We start from the raw sequence: 17,201 nt of genomic DNA on the forward strand, positions 1-17,201 counted from the left end.
CCTCCCATCCCCTCTTGACCCCTCCCCTACTGAAAATGCTCTCAAGGTCATCAGTGACCTCCATGCTGTTAACCCATGGCCATTTCTCCTCGTCATACTTAACCTCTCACTAGCACTTTATGTATACACAACTTATTCCCACCTTCTCGGAACCACATTCTTCATTTGGATTCTGGAACACCACTGTCTTACTTTCCTTCTCACCTCATTGGCTGTTCCTTCTCAGTCTCTTTTGCTGGTTTTTCCTTTTCTCTCTGACCACTTAAAGGCAGGATGCCCCAGGGTTAACCGTGTGCTGAAGCCAGTTATGTTTTTTTTTTAAAGATTTTATTTATTTATTCGACAGAGATAGACAGCCAGTGAGAGAGGGAACACAAGCAGGGGGAGTGGGAGAAGAAGAAGCAGGCTCATAGCAGAGGAGCCTGATGTGGGGCTCGATCCCAGAACGCCGGGATCACTCCCTGAGCCGAAGGCAAACGCTTAACGACAGCCACCCAAGCGCCCCTGAAGCCAGTTATGTTTTAAGAAATTGTTGTGTTTAAGGAATTGTACCAGATTGTTAGACCATTGGCATCTTACAATTGGCCATAGTAAAAAAGTATCTACACCATGAAAATTGGCAAAAGCTACAAGTTATGGCTTCCACCTCACCGGTTACTAAACGTTTACCTGTTTATCAACTGCTCAGTCTTCAAACCTCTTTTCTAACTGCACTCATCCTCTTAATGATCTTATCCAGTTTCATGGGTTTAAACACCAGCTTCATTCTTCAAGAAATAAAATGCAAGGGGAAAAAAGAAAGAGAGGAGGAGGGCTGCCTGGGTGGCTCAGTCGGTTATACGTCTGCCTTCAGCTCAAGTCATGATTTCAGGGTCCTGGGATTGAGCCCCACATCAGGCTCCCTGCTCAGCAGGGAGTCTGCTTCTCCCTCTGCCTGCCACTCCCCCAACTCGTGCTCTCTTTCTCTCTCTAGAATAAATAACTAATATCTTTAAAAAAGAGAGAGAGGAGGAACTTAGAATTTAAGAGACACACAACCACTTGCAAGAATTGATCTTTCTTAGATCCAGATAGGAAAAAACCAACAGTAAAACAAACCAACCAACCTAAAATGGAGGCAGAAATTATGTAATTTTTTCTGTCTGTCTTCTTTCATCTTGCATGATTTTATTTTTAGCATAATATTTTTGAGATTCATCCATGTTGTTACTAGTAGTTTGTTCTTTTTATTTTTAATATTTTTCTGAATAGGATTACACTGTACGGATATACCACATTTAGTTTACATAGTCATCAGTTGGTGAACATCTGAATTTTCTCCACTTCTTAGCAATTATTAGATGTGGTTTTAATTATGAAATATTTCGAGTGTAGAGAAGAGTATAACAGCAGGCATTTATATAGTGCTTGCTGTGTGCTAGCCATTGTTCTAAGCATGTTAGACACAGTGGTGTACCTAGCTTGTTTGACACCCAGAACAGGTCAATTTTTACATCCTCTCCACTTCTTTCTTCTTTTGTTTGGTAAACTTTTTTTTTTTTAGAGCAGTTTTAGTTTCAGAGCAAAATTGAATGGGATATACAGAGTTCTCATATACCCTCTATCCCCCATGGGCATAGCCTCCCACACTATCTACATCCCACAGCAGCATGGTACATTATTACAACTGATGTACCTACATTGACACATCATTATGACCTGAAGTCCATAGTTTACTGTTAGGTTTCTCTGACTATTGTACATTCTGAGTTTTGACATATGTGTAATGACATATCTGCCATTATAGTATCATATGGAAGTTTCACCACCCTAAAAATTCCCTGTGCTCCACCTATTCCTCCCCACCCTCCCAACCTCTGGCAACCAATGATCTTTTCATCATCCCCAGTCTCATCTTTTCCAGAATGTCATGTAGTTGGAATCATAGTATGTAGCTTTTTCAGATTGGCTTTTTTCACTTAATAGTATGAATTTATATTTTCTCCATGTTTTTTCATGGTTGTGTTCCAGCAATTGACAAATCTGTTTATACTGCTTATGGAAAACAAATATGCAAGATGATCAGTTTTGACAGCCATTGGGAAATTTGCAGAAACTGTATCATTCATTTCTTTGCTAATCCAATATGTAGGATAGAAGCTTTTAAAATACATTTTTGTAATTTAAAAAGTATTAATCTTTCACCCTTTGTACTGTAATAGTGGCTTTATTTTTAATTTAAAAATTTACTGTCATCTTTGTTTTTTTCAATGGACCACAAACTAGCATCATATTTAGATGAAGTTTAAAGTTTAATAAGATAATATTTTCATTGTTTCCTTTCTGGCCATTACTAGTCATTTCATTTCAGGATTATTAGTGAAAGTAATTTTTTCCTAATGGAGAGGGGGTGGTCAAGAGAATGAGAAGACAAATCACAGACTGGGAGAAAATATTTATAAAAGATGTATCTGATAAAGGATTATTATCCAAGATATACAAAGACCCTTAAAACTCAAGGATAAGAAAACAAACAACCCAGGGGCACCTGGCTGACTTAGAAGAGCATGGGACTCTCGACTCTCAGTAGGGGTTGTGAGTTTGAGCCCCACGTGGTATATACAGATTACGTGAATAAAACTTTTTAAAAATAGGAAAAAACAACAACAACCCATGAAGAACCCAAACTTAAAAAATGGTCTAAAGGTTTGAACAGATATCTCACCAAAGAAGATCTACAGATAGCAAATATGATGCTCAACGTCATATATCATTAGGGAACTGCAAATTAAAACAGCAAGTTACCACTACACAGATATTAGGATGGCTAAAATTCAACCTAGCCTTTATTCACTCTGAGCTAGTGAGTCATTTTAAAGGGTAAAAATATACCCTTTTGCACTCAAGGATGCTATCCAAATGGTGAAGACTGATTCCTACAGAACACATAATACCTGAGAGAAGGGGGCGTGGTGCCTTCAGCCTAGTGCGCAAGCCCGACTGCACAAGCAGTTAGGACTGCCCCTAGCGCCTGATTAAAATATTTAACTCCAGCTGTTGGAGATTCCTCCAACTCTACTGTATTAACCTATTTATGGTAAGTCACCATACATTTTTATTAATTTTTGAGACACAAATTTCTCTCCGAGTCATCTTATTTCAATTGAGCATGTATTCATACTGAAGTGCCGTTTGTCACTAGAGCATTGAAAGACCTCAATTAAGTTTGCAGCTTAGAATGACGTAACTTTTGCTAAAACAAAACTAAATAAAACAAAAACAACCCAAAAACCGAATCATCCCACTTCATAGAGTGCCTGAGGAAGGAACAGAGGTTTCCCCCCCCTCAGGCACTTCAGTAGTTGCCTATTTTCCTGGGGGCGGTGCCGCTTGTGGACCCCACGGACCCCGGCGAGGCCGCCATTTTGGAGTCTTCCCTAAGGAGCGTCTACCGGCTTTTCGCGCTGCTGCCGCCGCTGCCCGCGGCCTTGCCGGGCAGGATGAATGTGATAGACCACGTGCGAGACATGGCGGCCGCGGGGCTGCACTCTAACGTGCGGCTCCTCAGCAGCTTGTTACTTACAATGAGTAATAACAACCCGTGAGTTGAGGCGGGGAGCGGCCTGGGGCTGAGGAGAAAGCGGCGCCGGTTTGGGAACGGGGGTTGGGGGGGCCTGGGAACTGGCGGGAAGGAGCGACCGCGGGCCTCAGCTGAGGCTTCGGGGTCAGCGACGGCATCGTCGGGCCGAGCCGATCTAGGAACGCGAGTTCAGTTAACTCGGTCTCTGCGCTGTCCCGGACGCTGGGATGAGCTCCCTGAGGGAAGAGGTGGCGAGCGGCGGCTTCGAGAAATGGAAGGCGGAGGCCCTGAGGGCGAGCCTGGCTAGGGTTTCTCGAAAGTTGTGAGCGGAGGGTTTCCTGAGGCACCTGTCGCCATGCACAGCGACTGTCACTTCGCTAGGCCGACTCCTCTCTTCCCGGCTCTTTCCCGAAGAATGTTTTCTCGCTCGCCGCTGCTCCAACAGGCCCACCCAGTCTTAAGCCTTCGTCCCCCATCTAAGATTGATTTTTCCCCTTGAGTGTGTCAGAAGGGTCCACGTTCTGGCCTCCAAAACCCCTGAAAACGGGAAACTCCTTTTATGGGTGGGAGTGGCGCCCTATTAAGGACACGCGGTGCCCCTTTCTTGTTTTCTGAGCCGCCGTTTGTTAAGTCTAATGACGGATGCAGCACAGGGCTGTTTCCAGCCTTGAGTGCGCGTTGCTCCCCTGCTTATTATATTCCTCCATTGTACTTAAATTAAAATTCTTTCCCATGGCCTCGGAGGCCAAACATTTTTCTCCCTGACCTCATTTCATGCCCTCGGCTTACTGTACTTCAGCCTTGCAGGCAGTTCCTTCTGTTACTTGAACCCACCAGCCTCGCTCTTAACTCAGGGCTTTGCGTTTGCTGTTTAGCTTGGAGTCCTCACGTCGGCGATCTGTATCCTGAGTCAGGTTTCAGCTCAGATAGCCCCTCGTAGGGAACAGCTTCTGTAACTGTCAGAATTACCCCTTACCCTCACTATTCCATCCCTTTGCCCTGGTCCATATTCTGCATCACTCTTTTTAAATTGAGATATAATTGACATATTTCAGGTGTGCAACGTAATGACTTAATTGTATTGGTATGTTGTGAAATGATCACCACAGTAAGTCTAGTTAACATCCATCCATCACCACATGGTTAAATTTTTTTTTTTCTTGTGAGAACTTCTAAAGATTTTATTTTCGTTTATTTGAGAGAGTGTAGGGAGGAGTGAAGGGAGAGGGACAGGCAGACTCCACACTGAGTGGAGAGTACAACTCGGCTGATTTCACAATCCTGAGATATGACCAAGGTGGAAATCCAGAGTCTGATGCCCAACCAGTTTAGCCACCCAGGTGGCTGAGAACTTTTTTAAGCTCTGTGTTCTGCTTCATTCTTAACACCTAAGGAGGTCAGCACAATGCCTTTGTGCAGTGAGCACTCACATGTTTTATTGAATGTGCTAAGGAAGTATGTACAAACTTAGGTAAAACTGTCCAAATTGACACATTTAGTAAGTGGAGGAGCCACGATGTCTGGGCTTTGGTCCTTCTGATTCTGAAATCTTAGGCTGATCCACCACAGTCTGCTACTTCTAAGTGGCATAATTGAATTTTCTACTCAGGGTGGATCCATTTGCATTTGGCCTGCTCTAGAAGCTGTCTAGGTCAGAAAGGAAAAACCCCTTAAGTGCCTGTAATGCAGCTGCTGCTATTTTATTTCCATTAGTGTGCTTCTAGATCTCGCTATGTGAGACCCATCATTTCACCACCATCCACTTAGTGTTGACAGTGAGGAGCCCTGGTCTCTTTCAGCCTTCTGTGTTTATTCTGGAGCGTTTCAGTTGGTTTTGAGTGATTGGTCAAGGCACACTTTCCATCACTGGGAATTTGTGCACCAGTTAGTCATTTTTCTTGGTTCTTGAAGATGTTACAGGATAAAAGCCGTTTAATCCTCTGACTTGGCTTAGCCCATATTTCTTTCTGTTAGGTTAAACTAGTTTCCTAGATTCAGGGAGGTCAATTTAAATTCCGACCTTTACCATGTATTATTAAATGTACTTATTGAATTGACACTATACACAGTAAGAAAAATTGAAACAGTACAGAAGAGGTATGCAGATAAGTGTCTGTGCCTGAGTCTTGAACCTCACCCCACCATTTTTCTCCAGAGGCAACAACCAGTAACAGTTTCCCCTGTATCACTCCAAAGATAATTTATGGGTGAATAAGTAGGCATGTGTTAAAATACATAAATATCTGACTTCTTTCTCTGAGTGTAGTAATATTTTCTGTCAAATCTTCCCAGTAAATATGTAGAATCTCAGAGTTGGAGGAGATCTTAAGTATTTTGAACTATACCTTTAGTCCTTAAATTTCCTTTATGATTTTATATCCAGTGTTCAGCCTAGCTATCCTTTTTTTTTTTTTTTTTTTTTAAGATTAAAAAAAATCAGGATAAAATGACAAACGTACCATTAGATTTCGTCCTTTTAAAGAACACATTTCTCTGGTTTGGGGTATATTCACAGAGTTGTACAACCATCACCACTATCTATTACAAACATTTTCATTATCCCCAAAAGAAACCCCATATCTGTTACTAAGCATCCCTAATCTCACTTCCTCTAGCCCCTGGCAGCCACTAATCTCTGGTACTTATTCTTGAGTATCCTTCATTTGTTGACAGATTAATTATTTACAGAATTGATTGTGACAGTTCTTTCCTTTTAAGTGACTATAGCTTTTACCTGTCAAAGAAAAATGTGTAAATTCCTCCTAATTTGGCAGGAGTTAGGGTGGTGGGGGGTGGGGTGGAATTAAATAAAAAATGTATGCCTTTCCCATTAAGAATGGTGGTCAGCCTGGAGGCAGTTATAATGCTTGTGAGCAATGTTCAACATTAATGAAAAAGTTTTGAAACATTGTTTTACACTTAAACCCCTAAGACTCAGGGAGATAACAATTCTTTTAGTGTTAATAAAGTTTACTTTTGGGGTGCCTGGGTGGCTCAGCTGGTTGGGCATTTGCCTTTGGCTTGGGTCATGATCTTGGGGTCCTGGGATCGGCCCCCTGTTGGGCTCCCTGCTCAGCAGGGAGTCTGCTTCTCCCTCTCACTCTCCCTCTCCCTCTGTGGTCTCACTCTCAAATAAATAAATAAATCTTTTAAAAGTTTAAAAAAATGGTTTACTTTTGTATGTAAAATTAAAAAAAAACTTTCATCAAATAAGGCTAATCCTCTTTCTATCCCACTCTATCCCATTGGCTTATCCTGTTCTATTCCCATCTTCAGTATTTGAAGAATTTTCAGTTCCTTTGAAACCTCTTTTTGTTTAGCACTTTACTTAAAAAGTTTCAAAGCAGTGAGGTTTCACTTTTCCAGATTCTTCAACCCTTTGGTAGTATTAGTTAAATCATTGTGATTTCTCTCCTTTGTCTACATTAAGCTAAAAATTCATGCTAATATAAGAAAGTATGGATATATGTCATACTATTAAATTAAGAGGCCATTGGGGGGGCACCTGGGTGGCTCAGTTGGTTAAGTGTCCAACTCTGTATTTCGGGTCATGTCATGATCTCATGGTCGTGAGATTGAGCCCTGAAGCAGGCTCCATGCTCTAAGATTCTCTCCCTCTCTTTCTCCTTACCCACTCCACTTGTGCATGCTCTCGTGCTATCTCTCTCTTTAAAAAAAAAAAAATAAAGAGGATTTGGGCTAAAGAAGGGGAGGAGAAGATGTATAACGTTTCTCTTTGTATATCTGTGTATTACTGAATTTGATTTAGAGGTATCATTACTTTTATAGTAAATAAAGGAGAAAAGCATATTAAAACAGTAATTTAAAGCAGTTGCCTGTATGTGTTGACCATATTAGCATAGAGTACAACTCTCATGCCTCTCATTTTAGGGACTAGCACTTAAGGTACAATGACTTTTGTGGACTGTCATTACACAAGGCTTTTTATGCTAGACTTATGTGGGTACTAAGGAGGATGTTCTAACATTGCAAAATAACCCATGTAGGGGGTATATTTTCTTTGTTTTCTAGTGAGTTATTCTCCCCATCTCAGAAGTACCAGCTTTTGGTGTATCATGCAGATTCTCTCTTTCATGATAAGGAATATCGGAATGCTGTGAGTAAGTATACCATGGCGTTACAGCAGAAGAAAGCCCTAAGTAAAACTTCAAAGGTGAGACCGTCAACTGGTAATTCTGCATCTACTCCACAAAGTCAGGTAAATGGAGATTGACGTGTGATTTTTTTTTTTTTTTTGAGAGTGAGAGAGACTGAAGGAATTTACAAGACTGCTGATTAGATGTAGAAGATGGAAAAATAAGTAATTTTAAAGGGGAGCTGACTGAACAAACAAAGATGAAAAATCACTTAGATGCAAGAATGCAGAATTCACTCTGGATGAATCTAAAAATGGAGTTAAACCTGAATTATGTGGGTTCACTGAAGTTCTGCATTGTTCCTCCCTTTTATACCAACAATTCAAAATCTAAAGTGTTTTTATAATTTTAATTAAAGTACAACTTTTAAAATGTAACTCAATTATTAGGGTTGTTAGTGCCTAGGGAAATTTATGGGAAATATTCTCAGAGTTTCTGCAGTTTCAGTAGCTTGATAATTAAATGAAGGGGAAATTGTAATTTCACAGAGTCTTCCAATTTGACAGAGTCATCCAGTTGCTAGAAATTAACCCTAATAGACTCATGGAAGGTTTACAGGGTGTATGATAGAACCAAGGCTGCTTATTGCAGTGGTTTGAAATGGTAAGAAACTAGAAGCAAAAGTTATCATCAGTAGGGTCTAGTTAAATTAGAGCATAGCCATAAGATGGAATGTGATGGAACTGTTACTTAAATGAAAAATGAGATAGAGGTGCACATGCTGATTTGGAAAGAACTATATGTATTAGTAAGGAAAATGAGGTTTGAAGAAATGTTTCAATGCTTTTTGTTTAAAGGGGATAGTTTATAGATATATAAATATATCCTGGCATATACCATATATATATATATATGCCATAGAGAGAGAGAGAGAGAGAGAGAGAGAGAGAGACATACACACACGGGTAATATGCATGAAAGATTTTGTGTGTTTGAAGGAAAGGAATTTAACTGTGGGAAAGCTTTAGGGAGAGGGAAACTACCTTGCAATTTGACCCTGTCTTTGTTTAAATTATATGTGCAACTTGTATTTAAAAGGAATGTCAGTAAAAATACATACATACTTACATACATTAGAAGGAATGTCAATAGAATGACCTGGGAGTGAAATTATAAGTTATGTTTTTTTCTACTTTGTATTTTTCCATATTTTGAAAAAAGACAAATTAATGTAGTTGCTCTATTTTTAAAGCCTCTAGATTTTCATCTTCTTGTTTCTTTATGTAAAACCTTTGTTTTTTGTTATTAAAGAGCTGATTACCAGGATCTTCTCTGTTTTCTTTCCCTTTTTTTAAAAAAATTTTTATTTTTGTTTATTTATAAGATTTATTTATTTGGGAAAGAAAGAAAGAGAGTGGGGGGAGGGACAGAGGGAGACAAGCAGACTCCCTGCTGAGCAGCAGGCTTGGTGCTGGGCTCTCTCCCAGGACCCTGAGGTCATGACCAGAGTCAAAATCAAGAGTCAGACCCTTAGCCGACTGAGCCACCCAGGCGCCCCTATTTTATTTTTTTAAAGTAATCTCTATTCCCAGTGTGGGGCTCAGACTCAATCCCAAGATCAAGAGTTGGATGCTCCACTGACTGAGCCAGCCAGGCACCCCAGGATTTTCTGTTTTCTGGCACTGAGTGGAAGTCATGTATATTATCCACATAGGGTCATTCCTAGAAGTAGCTAACTTTTTGAGTATTGAGTATGCCAAGCACCATGCTAAGCCTTTCATGTTAATTAAATACATTTAATCTTTAAAAAGTTCTTTTGACCTCACATTTTTAATTTTTTTTTAAGTTTTTGTTTTAATTCCAGTTAGTTACCATTACAGTGTCATATTAGTTTCAGGTATACAATGTAGTAATTCAACACTTGCATACATCACCCTGTGCTCATCACAACTAGTGCACTCCTTAATGCTCATTGCTTATTTAACCCATCCCCTCACCTCCTCCCCTCTGGTAACTATCAGTTCTCTATAATTAAGCTCTAAGGAATTTTTTTTTTAATTAAGATATAATGTCATAAAATTAACAATTCAGTAGGTTTTAGTATGTTCATAAAATTGCACAACTGTCACCACTGTTTAATTCCAGAACATTTTTATCACCCTAGAAAATTCCCATGCCTGTTACCTCCTCAGGCTCTGGGAATCACTAACCCCTCTGTCTCTGGATTTGCCTCTTCTGGATATTTCATGTGAATGGAATCATACAATATGTGACCTTTTGTGTCTGGCTTTTACTTTAGCATAATGTTTTCAAGTTTGATCTATGTTATAGCATGAATCAGTTCTTCGTTCTTTTTATCGCTAAATAATATTCCATTGTATGGGGGCACCTGGGTGGCTCAGTCAGTTAAGCATCCACCTTTGGCGCAGGTCATGATCTCAGGGTCCTGGGATGGAGCCTCGAGTTGGACTTCCTACTCAGTGGGGAGTCTGCTTCTCCCTTTCCTTCTGCCCCTCCCCCCATTTGTGCTCACTCTCTTGCTCTCTCAAATAAATCTTAAAAAAAATATTCCAGGGGCTCCTGGGTGGCTCAGTCAGTTGAGTGTCTGCCTTTGGCTCAGGTCACGATCTCAGGGTCCTGGGATCGAGCCCCATGTCGCGTTGCCCACTCACTAGGAAGCCTGTTTCTTCTTCTGCCTGCCACTCCCCCTACTTGTGCTCTCTCTCTCTGACAGATAAATAAAATCTTAAAAAATATATATTCCGTTGTATGGATGTGCCATATTTTATGTATTCATTAGTTGATGGACATTACTTCTACTTTTTGTCTATCATTAATAATGTTGGTATGGACATTTGTCTGCAGGTTTTTTGTTTTGTTTTCAAGTAGGCTCCATGCTGTGGATGGAGCCCAACGTGGGGCTTGAGCTCATGACCCTGAGATCAAGACCTGAGCGGAAATCAAGAGTTGGACACTTAACTGACTCAGCCACCCAGGTGCCCCAACATTTGTGTGTAGGTTTTTGTGCAGACATAGGTTTTCAGTTCTCTTGGCTGTATGTGCAGGAGCATAATGCTGTGTCATATGGTAACTCTATGTATAAACATTTTAAAGAACTGCCATTCTGTTGAAGTAGTGTTTTGAAGAGATGTTTTCATTACCTCTTAGTGTCTTCCATCTGAAATTGAAGTGAAATACAAAATGGCTGAATGTTATACGATGCTAAAACAAGATAAAGATGCCATTGCTATACTTGATGGGATCCCTTCAAGACAAAGGACTCCCAAAGTAAGTTGAATTAACAATTTGTTACATAATATTCTCCTACCCGGTCCTTCCAACCCACTTCCTCCATGTTTTCTCCATGCCTTAGGGAGTCCATCCGAACATTTTACTCTTCAGTTACTTTGTTCCCCTGTTAATGGAGTGGATGAGGTTCAGAGAGATTGAAGAATTACTTTCTTATGAAACGCTGAAAATTCAGCTGATGAAAATGATAGCTGGAGAATACTACAAGTGCTCATTCTTTGGTATTTCTTACCATAGGAAATAATAATTTGCAAATTCTTCCAGGTGGCAGTGGTACTTTTTTTAGAACCTCATGTTTTGCATGCTGTAGGTGCCCCCATTTGATAATGTAAGTGAGCTTATTAGTCCCTTTGTTTTAAAAATCCAAGATTACAAGATCTTTATGTACTTATTTGTATGTGGGATATATATATTTGTGTTTGATGTGGCAACATATTGTATAATCAATAGAACACCTTCAGCTGAAATCAAGAGATCTCGTATCTTGTCTGAGTTTAGGGCATACAAGCTATGAACTGTGTAGTTGAACTTGGGCAAGTTACCAATCTGAACTTTACTTTTTTTTTTAATTTATAAAATGAGGTTAATAAAACTTTTCTCTGCTGACCTTTGGAAAAATAAATAAGTTCATATGTGAAAGAATACTTTTTTAAAATACTATTTTGTAAGGAGTATTATATTGGGTATCTTTGATTATAGTTTGAGTCCAGTTTAGAAGAACAATGAGAATCCTTGCTCTTAGGGTTGAATTCACATCAGTAGTTAATATTCTAACATATGCTCTCATGTCACCTGCCTTCCTCACTTCATTGAAGAACCGTTCGGTGCAACTTGTGCTTAACAGTGAGGAATTTTATATGTAAGATGTCTGTGTACATCCTCCTGCCCTTAAAAGAAGAGGAATCTAAGCAGTGGTATATTTAGTGTTTTTTCACTTAAGTGTTGCTGAGTTTTAAAAGTAACCGATCCAACTTGATGACAGTGTGTTTAAGCATCTTCTTATATGGAGGATCTATTTACTATTTTCTGCGTATTTTAAAAGCTAAGCTATTTCCTCAGTTTATTTTATGCTATTAACATTCGGAAGCATATTACAGACTAACCTGTCTCATAATAAGGTTGGATGCTATGTACTGTTTTCTGATACACTATGAAAAGACTTATCCCAAGTATAGTTTTTTTGCATATGTGAAGAGTGTCTTCCTTTTGGAAGATGCCATTTTGATTATAAACTTGAATGATGCCTTTTCCTTATCTTATTGGATGTACCACAATTTCCTCAATGACTTGAGGGTGGGGACATTTTTTTAAAAATGAGTAATGGCAAATATGCTCAGTTTGTGGTATCCAACGCTTTGGTGTTTAAAGCCATCACTTTAAGAGGGACTAGAGGAGTCCACATTTGTTAGGCGTACATATCCTTCATTCTGTAGAGCTGTTGTAGCCAGGAACAAACAAAGATGTGTGCCTCAAACATAAACCTTATAATATTTACAGTTTTTCTTTCTTGTCCGTTAGGGAGTTAACTGGCTTCTCAGTCTGTGTAAAGGACAAGGAAGTGAGTCAAAATACGTCTAAATGAACGTCTGTTAATGTATGGTAAACACCACCACACATTTCTTCACATTTTAAAGGAAAATTCCAGTGTGAGATTATTATATCTTGGTAAATCTTCAACTTTTAAGAGTAAACCTATCAACATACAATTTCTCACTCAGTTTTGAGAAAAAGATGACTGCTTGTGTTTATAACTGGTGGAATGTGACTTTGTGATGTTCCCAAGTAAGGATCTGTTTTATAAAGAATTGACTTTCTCATAGGTAGTACTCAAAACTCATTCTTTTGACGTGATAGGTAGTTTAAAGGGAATTTTAATATTTGTTGAGACAGATGGTCTGTCGGTCATAGTTTGTTAATAACAAGCAGTCAAGAAAGGATCTTAAATTTAATCTTTTATTCTTTTCAAGTATTGACACTAATACTGGAGTTTTCCTTTAAGTATTTTCTTTTGCATTTTCAACATAGCCTAAAATGGAAAAGGTGAGGCCAAATAAAGTTTTATTTCTGATATTTCATTATTTCATTATTTGAATCATCAGTATGGATTAATGCCATACTAGATTGTTTTATATACTGTAAGTCATAATTGGAGCAGATGTTCTTCATCCTCAGAGCCACTCTTTTGAGTAAATATCTGGTGTACCAGGCTACAGATAACCGAAGAGATTGGGGATTCGCTTTTTTTGTGTGTCCTCATGTTGACTGCTTCCTTAGGTTAGTGATCTGGCAAACACTAGTGCTATGTTTAAGATCTTAATTTTAAATTGGAATGTTCTTTTCTCTCTCTCTCTGTACTATTAAGATCACTTACTTTTCCCTGTAACTTCTACGTTCTTTGGAACTTGTAGGTTTTCTCAAATTTTCCTTGTTGTGTTTTTAGAAAGGGTTATTTTAAAAGAGCTCTACTGAGTTACAAATTTGAATTGTGCTTAAAGTGCATTTACTGGATTTAAGTGATGTAGCTACTCTCTGGATCATTGTACCTCCAGAGGTCAGTCAGAGTTTGATTTTTGTAGCATCACTTGATGAGTCAGGTAGTACTTGTGGGTCCATGCTGTCAGTGTTAGAATGGCTAGAGTCTAGCTGCTAGAATAATTGTCAGAGAGAAGCCAAGTATTTAACTCTGTATCTTGTCATTTTCTTTTTGGGGAAAATTCATTTGATCTTTCTTAACAAGCTATGTTAAGAATTCCTCATTTTCCTATGTCTTGATATTAATTGCATTTAAAATATGTAAACTTGAGCACTCTAGGGTAGTTCATCTTCTGTCTTAAGATCAAGAAAGAATCAAGGTAATTAGAATTCTATAACATTTCTCAAATAAATATTACTCCCATTTCCAGAGGCAGCATCTTTGGTCCAGATAGTACGGGGCCTTTTGGTTGGGTAAGTGAGAGGAATTTGACTTCCGTCTTAGAAATGGGAGGACATAGGAAAAGCGAAGGTAGTAATTTCCTCTTTGGTTTGAAAAATGGGATTGGTCTTTATTAATTTCCACAGGGCTGTGGGTAGGTTTTCCAGTAAAAAGTAGAATAGTAGCTGGTAATAAAAAATGAGGACTTAATTGGTGGTGAGATATTTTCTTTGCAATATATGCTTATCTTACTGTCTTTTTGTTTTTGTTTATTACAGATAAACATGATGCTGGCAAACCTGTACAAGAAGGCTGGTCAGGAGCGCCCTTCAGTCACCAGCTACAAGGAAGTGCTGAGGCAGTGCCCGTTAGCCCTTGATGCCATACTAGGTACAGATCATTCTCAGCCTATTTCTCTGGATTGTTTACTCTCTGAGATGGTAGTTCTTACTCATAGCTGTACATTAGAATCTGTACACGGGGCACATGGCTGGCTCAGTTGGAAGAGCTTGCGACTCTTGATCTTGAGGCATAAGTTCAAACCCCATGTTGGGTTTAGAGATTACTGAAAGAGTAAATTAAAAAAAAATTTGCCCATGCCTAACTTCCAGAGAGTGATTCAGTAGATTACTGTTGTCATGTATTTTTCACAGATCAAGAAATGTTAAATTATGGTTGTTTTGTCATCTGCATCTCGCTTAGAATAGGGAAAGGGTTACCTTGTAGCCAATGGAAAGAGTAGCCTAATGCTTCTTTGATTGTGGAAGAGGAATGCTATGCTTCACGTTATTTCTCCTGTTTTCTGTTGGATTAGGTTTGCTTTCCCTTTCTGTAAAAGGCGCAGAGGTGGCATCGATGACAATGAACGTGATCCAGACTGTGCCTAACTTGGATTGGCTGTCTGTGTGGATCAAAGCATATGCTTTTGTGCACACTGGTGACAACTCGAGGGCAATCAATACTATCTGGTGAGAGCCACAAAGTTAATTCAGTGTTCTTGAGGCCCTTTCCTTTATGGAGGTCTGGTGTAAAATAGAAATTAGCAAAATAGAAATATGAGATGCTTATTTCTTGGTGTTGCAGCCTGTTGTCCTCAGGCTTGCTTTAGTCTCTTAATGTACTTAATAGTCCTAAGGGTAATAATCTCTGCCTTGAGGACCTGTTAAATGTAAACTTTGACTGAGTTCAGCTCTGTTATTTGTAAAAGTGGTAACCCTTCCACAGCTGGCTGTCGTAGTTGTCATGCTTGAACTTGGAAGAACATCTTTTTGGATGTCCCAGAGCATAGATTGCAGCATCTGACTTGGGTTGCCTCTTTCGGACTGTGATTTTCTTTCTAGTCAGGTAAAGTCCAAGGATAAGAAACTGGGTTTTGTGTTATGCAAAGTCACTTTTGAATGACATTACATTTAGCTCCATGTTGTCCTCTGAAAACCTGCAATCAGAAAGTTCTTTCTAGGTAATGAGAGAGATTTCTGCTTCATTCTGTATAGTGGCTTTCTTATCATGTATAACTTTCTTTAAATCATAAGCTCAGAGTAAGAAAATCTAGTGTATATGATTTGTTTGAAAAGCTTTTTATTATGAAAAATGTTATATATACACAAAAGAAAATAGTGCTTATATGCCTGTCACCCAGATTCAGAAACTAAGAGGATTCGTAATAAATGTTAAGGGTCAATGTTTAATATTTTGAAGTTCACTAGAGAAAAAGTCCTTATTGCGAGATAACGTGGACCTGCTGGGAAGCTTAGCAGATCTGTACTTCAGAGCTGGAGACAATAAAAACTCTGTCCTCAAGTTTGAACAGGCACAGATGTTGGATCCTTATTTGATAAAAGGTAGGTTATTCTTGAGCCCTGGTGGAAGTGGCTGCAGAGGGAGGGATCAGAAAAGAAAGGGAGACAATGTAGCATAATATTCTGATGCCATTTTTCATAGAAATATTTTGTGAAACTTATTCTAGTAGTGTTTCACTTTTTTTTTTTTTCCAGGTCTGATACATGTTTCTAACACTTGAGTAATTCCATTTTGAGCGTTTGTTTTTGCTCGAATTCAAGTGTCATCTCCAGGCAGATCATTATTTGGCTCTTTTTCTTTTGGGAGGGGTGATAGCCCTTCCTTATGATTTATAAATTTATGGTGTGCCTTACTAAGAATTTGGATGGCATCCCCCAAACCATAATATCCTTTTAGGGGATACTTAGTATACTTAAAAGGGAGTAAGTGAACAGGCATTAAGAAAGGAATGAGATGATTAAAGGAAGTAATTAGGAATGAACAATAACAAAAAATCATTGATCTCAAAGATTATAGCTGAAGGGGTGAGCCATAGGGACTTCCAGAGGATGAATGTGCATTGACTGGCAGTGAGTGATGGGCAGTGGGAAATAAGTCTGATAGATAGGCTGAAATTTGCTTATGAAGTCCCAAAAGAGGCCATCAGAAAAATATGGCCTTGTGACAGTAGTTAGTCCTGTAGACTCTTAAGCCATGAGAACTACAGAGCAGGGAGATGAGGGAACAGATCCAGAATGATGAAATTGTTTGCCCAAGGTCTCCCTCCTGCCCAGTGCTTATTTCTCTTCTCTGAGTTGCTTGTGCCCATGATGAAAATGGTGTGTTAGAAATACTAGTCTGGCAGTAGTTGGCAGCTTGAAGTTGGAAGCTCAGGCCCAAGTTTGGGGGCCAGCAGGGAGTATTGCAGTGATCTTGGCAAGAGAGACATTTTGCTGGGCGTCTGAAGGGATAACAAGGAATGAAGGGGATGGTGGTAAGAGATGGGTGACAGCAAGCATGGGACCCTTTTAATAGAATATGAGTGAGAATAAGCAGGGAGTGGGTGATCTTAAATCAGCTGGACTCCAAAAAGAACTAGATGCTTTATCTGGAATAGGCTACTTTTTCTGAGACTAACCAGCATATTTAAGTGTATACTCTGGACTGTGCCTAGGCTTCTTGAAGAAAAGAAATTACTTGATGCCTTTTTGGGCCTTTTCTGGTTATGAGTTAGGATAACTGTATATCATGTCACAGATTGTAGGGACGAACAGTTCCCAAAAATAATTGGCTTTCAAATTGTGAGTTGTAGATCTTTCTACTCCTTTGCTTTTTAAACTTTTTGGATGTGTTTTGTCTTTTTAATAGTCATTTTTTTGGGACATCTGGGTGGCTCAGTCAGTTAAGTGTCTGCCTTCGGCTCAGATCATGATCCCAGCCTCCTGGAATCAAGTCCCACATCAGGCTTCTTGCTAGTGAGGAGTCTGCTTCTCCCTCTGCCTGCCGCTCTCCCTGCTTGTGTGCGCTCTCTCTGATAAATAAA

At 39.3% G+C, this 17,201-nt stretch overlaps 1 protein-coding gene across 13 annotated transcripts in view; it reads left to right on the plus strand.

The window, feature by feature from the left end:
• The first annotated feature begins 3,390 nt into the window (after positions 1-3,390).
• The window catches only part of ANAPC7 (anaphase promoting complex subunit 7), a 39,469-nt gene continuing 25,658 nt past the window's right edge, over positions 3,391-17,201 (plus strand). For 10 of the 13 annotated variants that reach the window (XM_087857375.1, XM_087857376.1, XM_087857377.1 and 7 more), the window contains exons 1-6: positions 3,392-3,580; positions 7,592-7,778; positions 10,825-10,944; positions 14,158-14,269; positions 14,694-14,847; positions 15,578-15,720. In XM_087857375.1, the coding sequence (XP_087713501.1) occupies positions 3,480-3,580; positions 7,592-7,778; positions 10,825-10,944; positions 14,158-14,269; positions 14,694-14,847; positions 15,578-15,720 (817 nt within the window). In that variant the 5' untranslated portion in view covers positions 3,392-3,479. The other 3 variants (XM_087857382.1, XM_087857381.1, XM_087857380.1) reach the window with 3 other exon arrangements.

This window comes from Ursus americanus, chromosome 30 (genome assembly GCF_024610735.1).
Source record: "Ursus americanus isolate L20-20 chromosome 30, mUrsAme1.1.p, whole genome shotgun sequence".
In the NCBI taxonomy this organism is placed as follows: Eukaryota; Metazoa; Chordata; class Mammalia; order Carnivora; family Ursidae; genus Ursus; species Ursus americanus.